The 13,000-nt window shown below is 48.8% G+C and overlaps 1 protein-coding gene across 1 annotated transcript; it reads left to right on the top strand.

Annotated features, from left to right (window-relative positions):
- The first annotated feature begins 1,091 nt into the window (after positions 1-1,091).
- Positions 1,092-12,228, top strand: FKBP1B (FKBP prolyl isomerase 1B). The gene is made up of 4 exons (XM_028099572.2): positions 1,092-1,208; positions 4,892-4,939; positions 10,501-10,613; positions 11,694-12,228. Exons 1-4 carry the CDS (start codon positions 1,172-1,174, stop codon positions 11,820-11,822), a joined length of 327 nt encoding a protein of 108 aa, XP_027955373.1. The 5' UTR covers positions 1,092-1,171; the 3' UTR covers positions 11,823-12,228.
- The last annotated feature ends 772 nt before the right edge of the window (positions 12,229-13,000 follow it).

Consider the following 13,000-nt stretch of genomic DNA (forward strand, 5'->3'; position numbering starts at 1 on the left):
CGATGCTGATAACCTGAAGTCTGACCTAACCACATGGGAGAGTGGGGGCGGGGGGCGGGAGGGGAATGGAGGAAGAACACTCCAGGGCCCACTCTGGCTGCCTCTGCTAAGGTTTTCTCCCCGTGCCCATATTCCAGTACCATTGGTCAGAATCTGTTTTCACGTCAATTTTTAGAACAATGCAGGGAAAGATGAGAGAAAAAGAGAGGGAAAAATTAGAGTTCCATTCATTCTTCAAGCAAATGTTATCTCCTACACAGGTATCTTTCCAAATTCCTGGAACTCTTTCGGGTGGAGGTGAAGGATCTGGCGTGAAGAGGCACTCAAGGTACAATTTACTCGTTCATTCCACAGCACGAAGCTCTCCACGCTGTAACTAACTCTCTGCGTCCCCACCCGTCACAAATTTCGTTCTTTGGCGACAGCGATTCTGCCTTAATTTAATTGGTATCCGCAGGGCGCAGTTCTTTGCCTTGAAAGGTGGGAAGCTACCTGTGAGTGGGGCAGAACTACTCATGATGGTGAATAGGGGTTTAGGGTGGTTGCGGTAGGGTAATGACTGGTTTCCTCCCTCCCTCCCATCCCCCTCTGACTACCCCCCCCACCCCCACCCCGGCGCATCCCCAGAATGCTCCTACATTCCGGGCAGTCGAGCTAGGGTAAGTACCTCTCAGGTGCTTCCATAACGTTCTGAACTCCAGTGAGCGCATCTATTTAAAGTGTTGGTTTAGTTGCCGGCTTTCCCCTAGTCTGTGGGACCGGGTTGACTCCCCAGAGCTTAGCACAGAGTAGATGCTAGATAAATCTGTGTTGAACGGATGGATAGATCGATGGATAAATGGATGGACGGATAGAGGCGCGGGTGTCTCACGCCTCCCTCACCATCCTCCCCAGTTAATGACCGTTAGCCTGGCCAAGCTCGGGAGCAGCCGCGTCAGGGTCCCTTCCCCCGGGCCCCGCCCCAGTCGACCCCACCTTTCCGCGCCGCTCCGCCCCGCCGCCCCCTTCCCCGTGGCCCCTCCCCGCGCAGGTCCCGACTCCCGCCGCACCTCCTCCGGCTCTGCAGTGGCGGCGGGGAGGCGAGCCGGAGCGCCAGCGGGGCCAGGGCCGGAGCCGAGCCGGGGTCGGGGCAGCAGCGGGGACCCTCGGAGGCGGGGCCAGTGGGACTGCGATGGGCGTGGAGATCGAGACCATCTCCCCGGGAGACGGTACCGGGCGGCTGAGCCGGGGGAGGAGGAAGGGTCCCGGGGCGGAGCCGGGCGGGCGGGGGTCTGATTCCGAGGTGGCGCGGAGGGTGCTGAATCGGGGGCGGGTATAGGATGGGAGCGGCGGGAGGAGACCCCAGACAGGATTGTTGGGGGTCTAGCAGACGATCCTCCACCATCCCCTTCCGCGCCGGCTCACCTAGGGGTTCGAAGGCGGCGGCCCAGGAGGCGGGGGTCTGCGGCCCGCCACCGCCCCGGGGGCCTCGGGCCGCCGCTGCCGCGACTGGAACCTCTCAGTTATCTGCTTCTGCTGATTTCCCAGGGCACAGCTTTAGCTCTGCTTTCCCTGCCCTGCTAGGTGAGCTCTGGGGAGAACTGGAAGGGATCCCTTCAGCTTGGGGCAACCCTTTCTAACGCGCCCCCCTCCGGGCCTCCGGTCGGGCGGCTCCTGTGCGCTGGGCGGTGAGACGTGGTGGAGACCCAGCCAGTCTGGGAAGGAAGAAGCGCTCCCTCCGCCGCCTCTGCATCTTGCTTTATCCTCCCCGCCCCACTCAGCCTCTCCAGCCATCCTGTACACTCCCATGGCTTTCATTACCGTCTGCAAACCGGTGGCTTCCAAACTTAAGCCTCCAGCCCAGATCTCCGACCCGAGTTCAAGGTGGTCCATTTATCCAGCTGCTGCTCGACCTCTACGTGGATGTCCCACGGAAACCTAATTCAGCAAGTCCAAAATAACTCACGTTCCTTGTCCTCCCCACTCCCAAGCACTCCTCTGTTACTGCCTTTTCCCTGCCCCCAGGACTGGCACCACTCACTTTCCCAAGCCAGGCATCTCTTGTATAACTGGGTCTGGACGTGCAAGGAATAGCCATTTTTAAATATTTTAAATGAAACTTAATCCAGTCCAGAGCCCCCATTTCTGCAGAATTTGACAGACAAACTTCATGTGAGATATAACTGACAACACCCGCCCCTCCTAAGAAATTGGAGGACCTCTTGGTTCCAGGCCACCCTCCTTGTTAAAAGGCAGTGGTCCCTAGAGGTCACAGCCCCTACCCCTATCACCAGGCAGGTACAGGTTTCTTTGCCCATGCTGGGAACCATGATGCTGGGTCCCAGGAAGCATCGCCCCGAGACCTCGTCACATCCCAGAGCACTGCTACTGAGTCCTGCCAGGGGGCTGGAGGCCTCTTCTCCCTTCCCTGGCTCAAAGTAGCCTTTAGAATTTTCTCTGGTTATCCTCCCTCCCTGGCCAAGGACAAGGGGCATTTTCTCTTGAGGGAGATTAGATTTTTAGAGAAAGCCTGAAAGAGCTTTGGCTTTGTGCTTTTAACAGTCTAAACCCTTGGGTCAATAAAGCACAGAAGGGCCAAGCTACAGTACTGTTAACACTGGGTCTTGGTTGAGCCCCACGGCAAGTCTGACAGGACTTGGTCCTTCTGCTGAAAATCTCTAGGCTCCATCCCTTTAGCCCCTGCCCTGGTTTCGGCCACCGTCATCTCTCACCTGGATTTCTGCACATCCTCTAAACTGGTCTCCCCACCTCCAGTCTCACCTCTCTGCCTTCCATTGGGTCTCCCTAACTCACAACCTAGTTTCTACACCATAGCCTGAGGACCCTTTAAAATGCATGTTTGACTGTTCGCATCCCATTCTGCTCCCCCCCCCCACCGCCTTGTGTTTTAATGAACTTCCCTTTCCTTCTCCAGACAGATAATCCAGTAATCTAGCCTAGCCTTACCTTCCATAGGAGATCCTCCTCTCTTATTTTTTTTTAAAGATTTTATTTATTTATTTGACAGAGAGACACAGAGAGAGAGGGAACACAAGCAGGGGGAGTGGGAGAGGGAGAAACAGGCTTCCTGCAGAGCAGGGAGCCCGATGCGGGGCTCGATGCAGGGCTCGATCCCAGGACCCCGGGATCATGACCTGAGCCCAAGGCAGACGCTTAACGACTGAGCCACCCAGGCGCCCTATCCTCCTCTCTTATTACAGCCGCTACCCCCCCACCACCTTTTTCTCTAGCTTCGGCAAGCTACCTGCAAAGTGGTTAAACACACCAGTCATTCCGCAAATACTTATTGAACATGTACTATGTGCTAGGCCCTGGGGTTGCAGCAGTGAGCCACACAGGGGCTCCCAATAGTGCTCGACTCTGGGCCTTTGAATGTGTTGTTTGATGTTCCCAGATGATCTCCCTTTACTTCCTCTGGCAAACTATTAATCTTTTAAGACCCAGTTTAACCCTTATCTCCTCTCTGATGCTTTCCCTGACTCCCCATAGAGTCCTCAACATGTTGGCTCAGTTGTGAGCCTCCCTGAGCTTTGTTATCCAGGCCTGTGGCTTTAAATTCCACCCAGATTTATACCTCCAGTGCAGACTCTCCATCTGCCTACTTGCAATATAAACTCAGATGTCTAATAGGCATTTCAAGATTGCCACCTGCTCAAATCTGCTCCTCCCCAGTCTTCCCCACCTGGAATTAGTTCCACTGTCCATCCGATTGCCCAAACTGAAAGCCCAAGCATTGTACTCGATTTCTCCTTCTCCCTCATCCTGAACCCCATCTCCACTCCATTAATGTACCCTGTCAGCCCCATTTCCCAAATATATCTATTTTGCTCTCTTCTCTGCTGCCACCACATTAATTCAAGCCATAATTGATTTTCCTGTCTGGATTATTGCAACAGGCGCCTAATCGTCCATCCTACACACAGCAGCCAGAGTGATCTTATAAAATCTTAATTCAGATTATGTCATTCTCTTGCTTAAAACCCTCCAGTGGCCTCCGCGACGCCCCGCACCATCCGGCTCTTTCCCACTTGTCTCCCTCTCTCTCTCTTCTTTCCAGTCACTGGGCCTTCTTTCTCTTCTGCAAATGCTCCAATCCTTTCCTGCCTCAAGGTTTATGTACTTGCAGCTCCCTCTTCCTGCAGTGCTTTTCCCAGCATCTTGCTCATCCTTCAAGATTCAGCCCAAATGTCACCTTTTCTGAGAGGCCATCCTGGACCACCCTTTCTAAAATGGTCTGTCCATTGTGTCTCTCTTTAACTTGTCATTGTGTTTCTTTCCTTTAGAGAATTATCATAATTTATAATTGTCTTGTTTGTTTGAGTACTGTTTGTTTTCCCCATTAGAATGTAAACTCCAGAGGAGCAGGGATCTTGTCTGTATGGTTTACTGCTGGGTGCCTGAAATCAGGCCCAGGCTTCGCGCAGAGTAGGTATTCTGTAAATATTTGTGAATGATTTTGCTTATTAATCCTTGACTGCAGTCATCATCCTGCATTATAATCTATTATTTATTTATGTGTCTGTTTCCCTAACTTCCCTGTGAGTTCATAGATTGCTCTGTGTTTCTGGGATCTGGTCCAGGCACATAGTAGGCTGTCAATAAATGTTTGTGGAATGGATGAAGGAAAGTAAAAGGAGCAATCAAAGAAAGGAAAATAACAAGGAGAGAGTGGAGTTGAGGAACGCAAGGGAATAAAGTTCAAATCAAATAAAGAGAGGTGAAGTGACTAATCTGGCTCATACGAGGCACAGAGCCAGAACTAGAGCCAGGGGCATCTCTGTCGTATGGAGGGGAATGTGGGCTAGACCTCTGGGTCACAGTCACACCTGAACATCCCAGTTGAATTTTTCCAATAACTTATTCATTTATCTGCCCTCATGTCTCCTTGCAGGAAGGACATTTCCCAAGAAGGGACAGACGTGTGTGGTGCACTACACAGGTAGGCTTTGCTCCCTCAGCCTTCGCCCAGACCTGACCCTTCCAAGGGAGGTTTCTCCTCTGATACTCCTCTCCAGAGGTATCTGCTTCCTGGATCAGGCCCAAAGCCTAAGACAGCCAAGTCTCCCTCTGTCCAGCTGTCCCCCAACTTCTCCAAACCAGACTTGTGCATATGCGAAAGGAGGCTTGCAAGGTTACCCCTTCCCCACTTGTACCAGCAGGAGCCATCTGGGGAGCCAGCCTCTAACTGAGCCAAGCACCTCCATTCTCTTCCCTCTGTTGTGGGCAGCGTGGAGCCTAGCCCTTCTGGTTCTGTCTGATATTTAGAAATCCCTTCTTAAAGCTCTGAGAGCCCTGATCTTCCCTGCAGACTCCTTTTTCCTCCTACAGTATTATTAGAGAAGAGGAGGTTGACCTCCTCAGCATTTCCTTTCTTTTTTCAAAAATAGACTATTTGACTCACCTACTGTTATTGAGTACCAACTGTGTGCAAGATGCTGTGCTGGGCACTGGGGACACACAGATGAAAAGGGAGGATTCCTTCCTTCTTTGGGGCCCTGGGGAGTGGGAGAGACCAGTGATCCAGAGGCTCTGATGCAGTGTGTGTGTGGGGGGAGGACAGCAGGGCCTGTCTCAGGGTGCTGTGGGAGTGGGAGGAGGGCCCCACATCTCTGCTGATCCCTGTTGGATGCTCTGTCCTGGAAGGTCAGGTGGGCTGAGGAACATTCTAGATGGAGTTCCTGAGGACTGCTGGTAGGAAGATCACGAGCAGGTATTTGTTCCCAGAGGGGCGAGTGCTCTGCCTTGTGACCTGCTTCCCGATGTGGCAAACTTGGTGACAGCCACTTAGCAGACAGCAAGGCCAGTTTAATTCCTAGGTTGTATTCAGATGGGGCCATTTTTAGCAGTTCTCTGGGCCAGTGTGAAGTGCCAGGTTAAATCTAGGCAGACAGTGTGGGTATTTCTCAACAGCTGTGTTGCCGGCCGCTGACGTCAGTGGGCTAGAGCTGTGTTTTATCTCCCGGTGATGTGGCCTAATTACCATGAGTCCTCTGGGGCCTCTGACCTGTGTAATTGATTTATCTGTTCTACATGTTGTAGACAGAGCAGTACTTATCAAGTTACTAAAACCACAAGATCCTTTCGCAAAGACTTTTCATAGTAGATACAGAGAGCAGGTGATATGCATTAAACACTAACATCAGGGGTGCCTGGGTGGCTCAGTCGGTTAAGTGACTGCCTTCAGCTCAGGTCATGATCCTGGAGTCCCGGGATCGAGTCCCGCATCGGGCTCCCTGCTCAGCTGGGAGTCTACGTCTCCCTCTGACCCTCACCCCTCTCATTCTCTCTCTCTCTCTCTCTCTCTGTCATTCTCTCTCTCAAAAAGAAATACAAACTTAAAAAATAAATAAATAAATAAACACTAACATCAGCCATGAGTGCCTCTGGTTTGGGGAGGGACTGTCTCATCAAACCCAGCAGGAGACTGTATGGGACTTTTTGGTAAACTTTTTAATTAAACGTAAACACAGTAGAGAACATAAATCTAAGATGTACAGCTCAATGAAATTTTTCAAAGTGATTATATTTATATATAACCACTACCCAGACCAACACATACATTTCCAGAACCCCCAGGCCCAGGCATCTCCTTCATGCCTCCTCCTAGTCATTACATCTCCTTGAAGGTAACCAGCATTCACACCTTTGTCGCCATCAATTGGCCTGGCCTGTTGTTAATTATCATACAAATGGAATCATAGAGTATGTACTCTTTTGTGTTTGGCTTATTTTGCTCAGTATTATGTTTGTGAGATTATGTCTGTGAGAGTGGTTTGTTCTTTTTTTTTAAGATTTATTTATTTATTTGAGAGAGAGAGAGAGAGAGACAATGCACACATGAGTGGGGGGAGGGGCAGAGGGAGAGGGAGAGAAAGAATGTCAAGGAGACTCTGCGCTGAGCGTGGAGCCCGACTCGGGGCTCGATCCCACAACCCTGAGATCATGACCTGAACTGAAATCAAGAGTCAGGTGCTTAACTGATTGAGTCACCCAGGCGCCCCTGATTTGTTCTTTTTTACTCCCGTGCAGTTCATTGTATGATGAATATACTATAATTTATCTTTTCAACAATTGATGAACATTTGGGTTATTGATAGTTTTTGGCTAATATGAATAATATTGCTTTGAACAATCTTGTAGGTGTCTTTTGGTGCACATATGTACACATTTTGGTTGGTATACACCCAGAAGTGGAGTTCCTTGGGCATAGGGTTATACACCAATGCCCAGCTTTAACAGATACTGCCAAACAGCTTCCCAAAGTAGTAATGCCAATTTCCACTGCCACCAGTCATGTATGAGAGTTCCAGTTCTCCTGCATCCTCATCAACACTTGGCATCATCATGTTTTTGTTTTGTTTTTGGCCCACTGAAGTGGGTGTCCAGTGGTATTTCATTGTGGTTTTTGATTTGCATTGCCTGATGACTAATGAAGTTGAGTACCTTTTCATGTACTTACTGGCCTTTTGGATATCCTCTTTAGTCTGCTCAAGTTTTGTCCAATTATAAAAGTTGGGTTGGCTGTCTTTTTCTTATTGACTTACGGGAATTATTATTATTATTATTATTTAGAGAGTGAGAGCACGGGGTGGGGGGACAGAAGCAGAGGGAGAGAGAGAATTTTAAGCAGGGTTCATGCCCAGCACAGAGCCTGACCTGGGGCTCAATCTCACAACCTCGAGATCATGACCTGAGCTGAAATCAAGAGTCAGACGCTTAACTGACTGAGCCACCCAGGCACCCCAGGAATTCTTTATATATTCTAGATATGAGTCTTTTGTTAGTTATACTGATTCCAATCACCTCCCATGCCAGGGCTTGTCTTTTTACTCTCCTAATGGCATTCTATGAATAGAAGTTCTTTATTTTTTTAAGGTTTTATTTGTTTGTCAGAGAGAGAGAGAGAGCACAAGCAGGGGGAGCGGCAGGCAGAGGGAGAGGGAGAAGCAGGCTCCCTGCTGAGCAGGGAGTCCTGTGCGGCACTCGATCCTAAGACTCTGGGATCATGACCTGAGCCGAAGGCAGATGCTCAACCGACTGAGCCACCCAGGCACCCCTATTTTATTTTTTAAAAAAGATTTTATTTATTTATTTGACAGAGAGAGAGAGAGCACAAGCAGGGGAGCAGCAGAGGGAAAGGGAGAAGCAGGCTCCCGATGCGGGACTCATCCCAGACCCTGAGATCATGACCTGAGCTGAAGGCAGACGCTTAACCAACTGAGCCAACCCAGGCGTCCCTAGAAGTTCTTAATTTTAATGAAGTTCTACATATTGATCTTTTCCTTTATAGTTAGTACTTTTGTGTTCAGTTCAGGAATCTTATTTATTTATTTATTTAATTTTCATAGTCCTCCTTCCCCCACTTTCGTGTTTTATTTATTTTTTTATTAACATATAACGTATTATTTGTCTCAGGGGGTCCAGGTATGTGATTCATCAGTCTTGCACAATTCACAGCGCTCACCATAGCACATACCCTCCCCGATGTCCATCACCCAGCCACCCCCTCCCTCCCACCCCTGTCCACTCCAGCAACCCTCAGTTTGTTTCCTGAGATTAAGAGTGTCCTATGGTTTGTCTCCCCCATTAAGAAAGCTTTGTCTGTCCCTAGGTCATGAAGATATTCTTCTGTTTGTCTCTTGTAGAAGCTTTATTATTTTATTTTTCATATTTAAGTTTGGGATTCATCTGGAATTGATTTTTATGTGTGCATAAGTTAAGGGTCAAGATTCATTTTTTCTCCATATGGATATGCAGTTGATCTAGCAACATTAATTAAAAAAAATCATCCTTTATCTGTTGCATTGCCATGACACCTTTGTTGAATCAGGTAACCATATATATGTGGGTCTGTTTCTGGGCTGCATGGTTTTGGCTGAACTTATAGCAGTAGATAACTGTATATGGTCTGAAGTATATTAAGTCATATGAAACCTGAAGAAATTGGGGAATGAGAAAGCCAATCTTCAAAGGGTGTGTGTGTGTGTGTGTGTGCATATCCATATGTGTATTTGTCCAAGTATGTGTCTTTGTGAATGTATGTAGATTCATGGATCTAAATATTTTCTTAGCATCTGTTTGACCATTAGGGTCTTTCTTCTGAATGTGTGTACCTAAGTGCCCAAGAGCATGCATGGGTATCTCTGAATATCTTAGCAACCTGTGTGTATGCATGAGTTTGTATTTGATCTCCTTAGTATCCATTCGTGTAGCGATAGGGTTTTCTCCTTTGCCTGATTTCGTACCCAGGGCAAGAGTCCATTTTATTCTATGCAGGAAGTAGGAAAATGGGTCTGTGCCTCGTATACATTTATACATTTGTAGGAATTAGGAAGGGGAGTCATAGATGCTCAGACACTAAGCCTGTCCAGACCTCCTATGTTAAACATGGCAAATCTGAGGCCATGACAAAGGAAGTGATTTGCCAAACTTTACCATTGAGTTATGCCAGCATGAAGTCAGAATCCAGTCCCTGAACTTACAGGCCAGATCTTTCTCTGCTCTCAAATTGCCTTTTGTTGTGGTCTGTGGACTGCAGGAAGAAATCGTGGGAGAGCATCATTTACAGAAGGTCTGATCTTTGAGCCAATCACCAATACGAACTAAAAACAGAAAAACAGCTCTTGAGCCTGAGACAGCAGAAATGAGACAGTATTTGTACATCAGGGATGACAAGGCAACTACATCTGGAGGCTCAGGGATGCTCCAAACTGCTGGAGACAGCACTGAGGTGTTCCGGGTCCAAACAGACCCTTTTTATGGGGTCTGGAGGCCACCCTTGACTGGGTCACTTTGCTCTGTTCATTGCAGGAAGGGATGATATGGCCTTTGGGTTTTGCATGTTGGGGGAACCTTGTGAAAAGCCAGTAAGGATGCAACCTGAGGCAGAAACATCCTCGGGCTGAGGAAGTGGCACAGAAAAGGTTGTAAAGCGCAGAGGTATTTGAGAAGGGTGTGACCTGAATAGGACCTGTGGGGAAGAAAAGGTAGGGGAGAGCAGAGAGAGGGTTATCAGGCAGGCAGTCTCCGGATCTTGAAGTGCCTGTGTGCAGTGCAGGCATTTAGATTCTGTCTCCGGGAGCTATTGACGTGTTTTAAGCAAGGGAGTAACATGATCAGATACATGTTTATGAAAGACAGTCACTCTGAGTGTCGTGTGGAGGCTGGAACGGAGGAGTGAAGTGGAGTGGAAAGACCACTGAGAGGGTGTTCCCTACACAGGTGAGACATGATGGAGGTGTGGTGCAGTCACGGGGTGGTGGCAGTAGAACTGGAGAAAGTAGGTAGATTGCAGAGATGAGTAGGACTTCATGGTAGGCTGCATGTGGGCTAAGGCAGAGCAAAGTGTCTGGGTTTCTTGCTTGGGTGACAGGACAAGTGGGGAGATTGGAAGAGGCACAGGTTTGTGCAGAATAGGAATTCTATTTTAGATACGCGGCCCCAGACCTGGGAGTTAACTCAGGACCGCCGCTCTTCTCCATCCTATTCTTGCTTTCACAGGAATGCTCCAAAATGGGAAGAAATTCGATTCGTCCAGAGACAGAAACAAACCTTTCAAGTTCAGAATTGGCAAACAGGAAGTCATCAAGGGTTTTGAAGAGGGTGCAGCCCAGGTAGGATGGGAATCCTCAGTAGGGAGGATTCGGGGAGTTGGAGCCCGGACTCAGTATGCTGCCCTTGCCCTATCACAGATCGCCACGGCTTTGCCCCTGCCGCCAGGGACGCCATCCGGGTTCCGTCCTTGGCTCTGTGCCCCCACCCCATCCCTCTCATTGCCAGCATGACTCCTTTAAGTCACAGGGGGCTCTCATTCCAAGCACATCCCTCCAGGCTTGCTCAGAACTAGCTTCGGGGGCCTGTGAGCTACCAGCTGTCTGGGCCTGAGGCAGTAGGAGAGTTGGGGGGTGGGGGAGGCCAAGGTTTTTTTTTTTTTTTAACTTAAAAATTTCAGACTTGCTAAAATATCACAGAAGTAATTCCCATGTATTCTTGGCCCAGCTTCCCCACCTGTGAACATTTTACATAACCCATAGTACAATGATCAAATTATATGAGTTTGCGATCAGTTGCACATTAACACTGATAACAGTACTATTAACCGATCCCTTCAAATTTTTGAGTTGAGTCTTCAAAATTTAAAAATCGATTTATTCAAGTTTCCCCTGTCCCACCCGTGCCAGGTGTTCTTGATGACTGCCGTGATGAGCCCCGGTCCATGCCCTCCCCCCTTGGTCTCTGAAGCCACACGATGCTCTGTTAGAGTAGGTCTCTCAGCCCTCCCCACCTTGCGGTGGCCTCTGATTACTTCACATCTTTAATGTGCTCCTGTTAACCTCCTTGAATGTGTACTTTACGTGCTCTACACCCTCTTTCGGTTCTTTTGGAGGAGGGTGAGGAACAATTACGAACAATTCGAAGTGTTGGGGCCTTGCACTAATTGAATAACCAGCAGTGGTTGTTGGATGAATGAATTTGGGACTACTTGGTAGAAGTTATTGCCCCACAGTGAAGTCTCTGCTAGTCTGAGGCTGAATCTAAATTCTGCATCACTCCAGTGTGCCACATAGAAAATTCATCTCAGTTCTTCAGAGTTACCTTGAGGTGTGGGAAAATGCCATAGTTATCTTACTTTTTTCTTTTAAATCAAGCTGGGTCCTCTTTCTCCTCTCCCCATCTGCCCCCATCCCTGCTAGATGAGCTTGGGGCAGAGGGCGAAGCTGACCTGCACCCCCGATGTGGCATATGGAGCCACGGGCCACCCTGGTGTCATCCCTCCCAATGCCACCCTCATCTTTGACGTGGAGCTGCTCAACTTAGAGTGAAGGCAGGAAGGAACTCGAGGGGGCTGGAGTTGGCTGCTGCTCGCCCTCCTAGCCTGCTCTGCCACTGGGACGGCTCCTCCTGCTTGGGGCTATTGATCAGTGCGCTAACCTCACTGCCCCACAGCATTATCCATGCTCTGCCCAAGTTGCTCTGTATGTGTTCATCATCGTTCACGCGCATCTTTGCTTGAGGAAACTTCGGTTGCCGATCAAAGCATTTCAGGTTGTGCATTTTGCGTGATGCATGTCGTAGCCATTTCTGACCACAGAATACAGATTTCTTGTTCGCACAATCTACACTGCCTTACTTAAGCCAGACCCACAAGGTGCTCAGACATGAAATGTACATGGTATACACAGAGGGACTTGAGCCAGTTACCTTTGCTGTCACTTTCTCTCTTAGAAATTCTGTTGGCTGCTGACTTAACACAATGTCCTCTTTGGAAATGATATGTAAAATAAAGGCTCTGTGCTTGACAAATTCCTGTCCATCCTTATTGTAGGAAGGAAGTGCTTTAAGGACTACATAAGCCAGCTGCCCTTGGGAAAGAGTGGAAAGGAGCCTTCCAAGTAGCCAGGAATGATAATAAACATAATAGCTATGATGTGAGTTTTGTACATGCGGGGCCTTGTTCTATATATTTTAAAATAAAATTGCCACCAACCCTCTAAGCAGCCCTACCAGGTAGGTATTAACTTGCCACTCGCCTCAAAGGCTCAGAATTCTTCTCTGAATAACCGAAGGAATATACTGTGTTCAAACCCCATAGCCCATGGGGCGCCTGGGTGGCTCAGTTGGTTAAACCGCTGCCTTCAGCTCAGGTCATGATCCCAGGGTCCTGGGATCGAGCCCCACATCAGGCTCCCTGCTCATGCAGGAAGCCTGCCTCTCCCTCTGCCTGCCACTCCCCCTGCTTGTGCTCTCTCCCTCTCTCTCTCTGTGTCAAATAAATAAATAAAATCTTTGAAAAAAAAAAAAACAAACCCATAGCCTAGCAATCCAACATAGGATTTGAACACTTATGTGACCTTGCAATCTCTGTGTTTGGACTTAGAGGGACGAGTTCCCCTCACCCAGAGGGAAAAGAACACCGTGCCTGAACAAAGGAAGGTGTGTTAGGTCTACACTAACTCACACTGGGAAGTTACTTTTGAAAAGAATGTGTGGTCCTGAGGTT

Source organism: Eumetopias jubatus, unplaced genomic scaffold (assembly GCF_037043125.1).
Source record: "Eumetopias jubatus isolate StellerSeaLion01/CBP00866 unplaced genomic scaffold, mEumJub1_p1.0 scaffold_9, whole genome shotgun sequence".
Taxonomy (NCBI): Eukaryota; Metazoa; Chordata; class Mammalia; order Carnivora; family Otariidae; genus Eumetopias; species Eumetopias jubatus.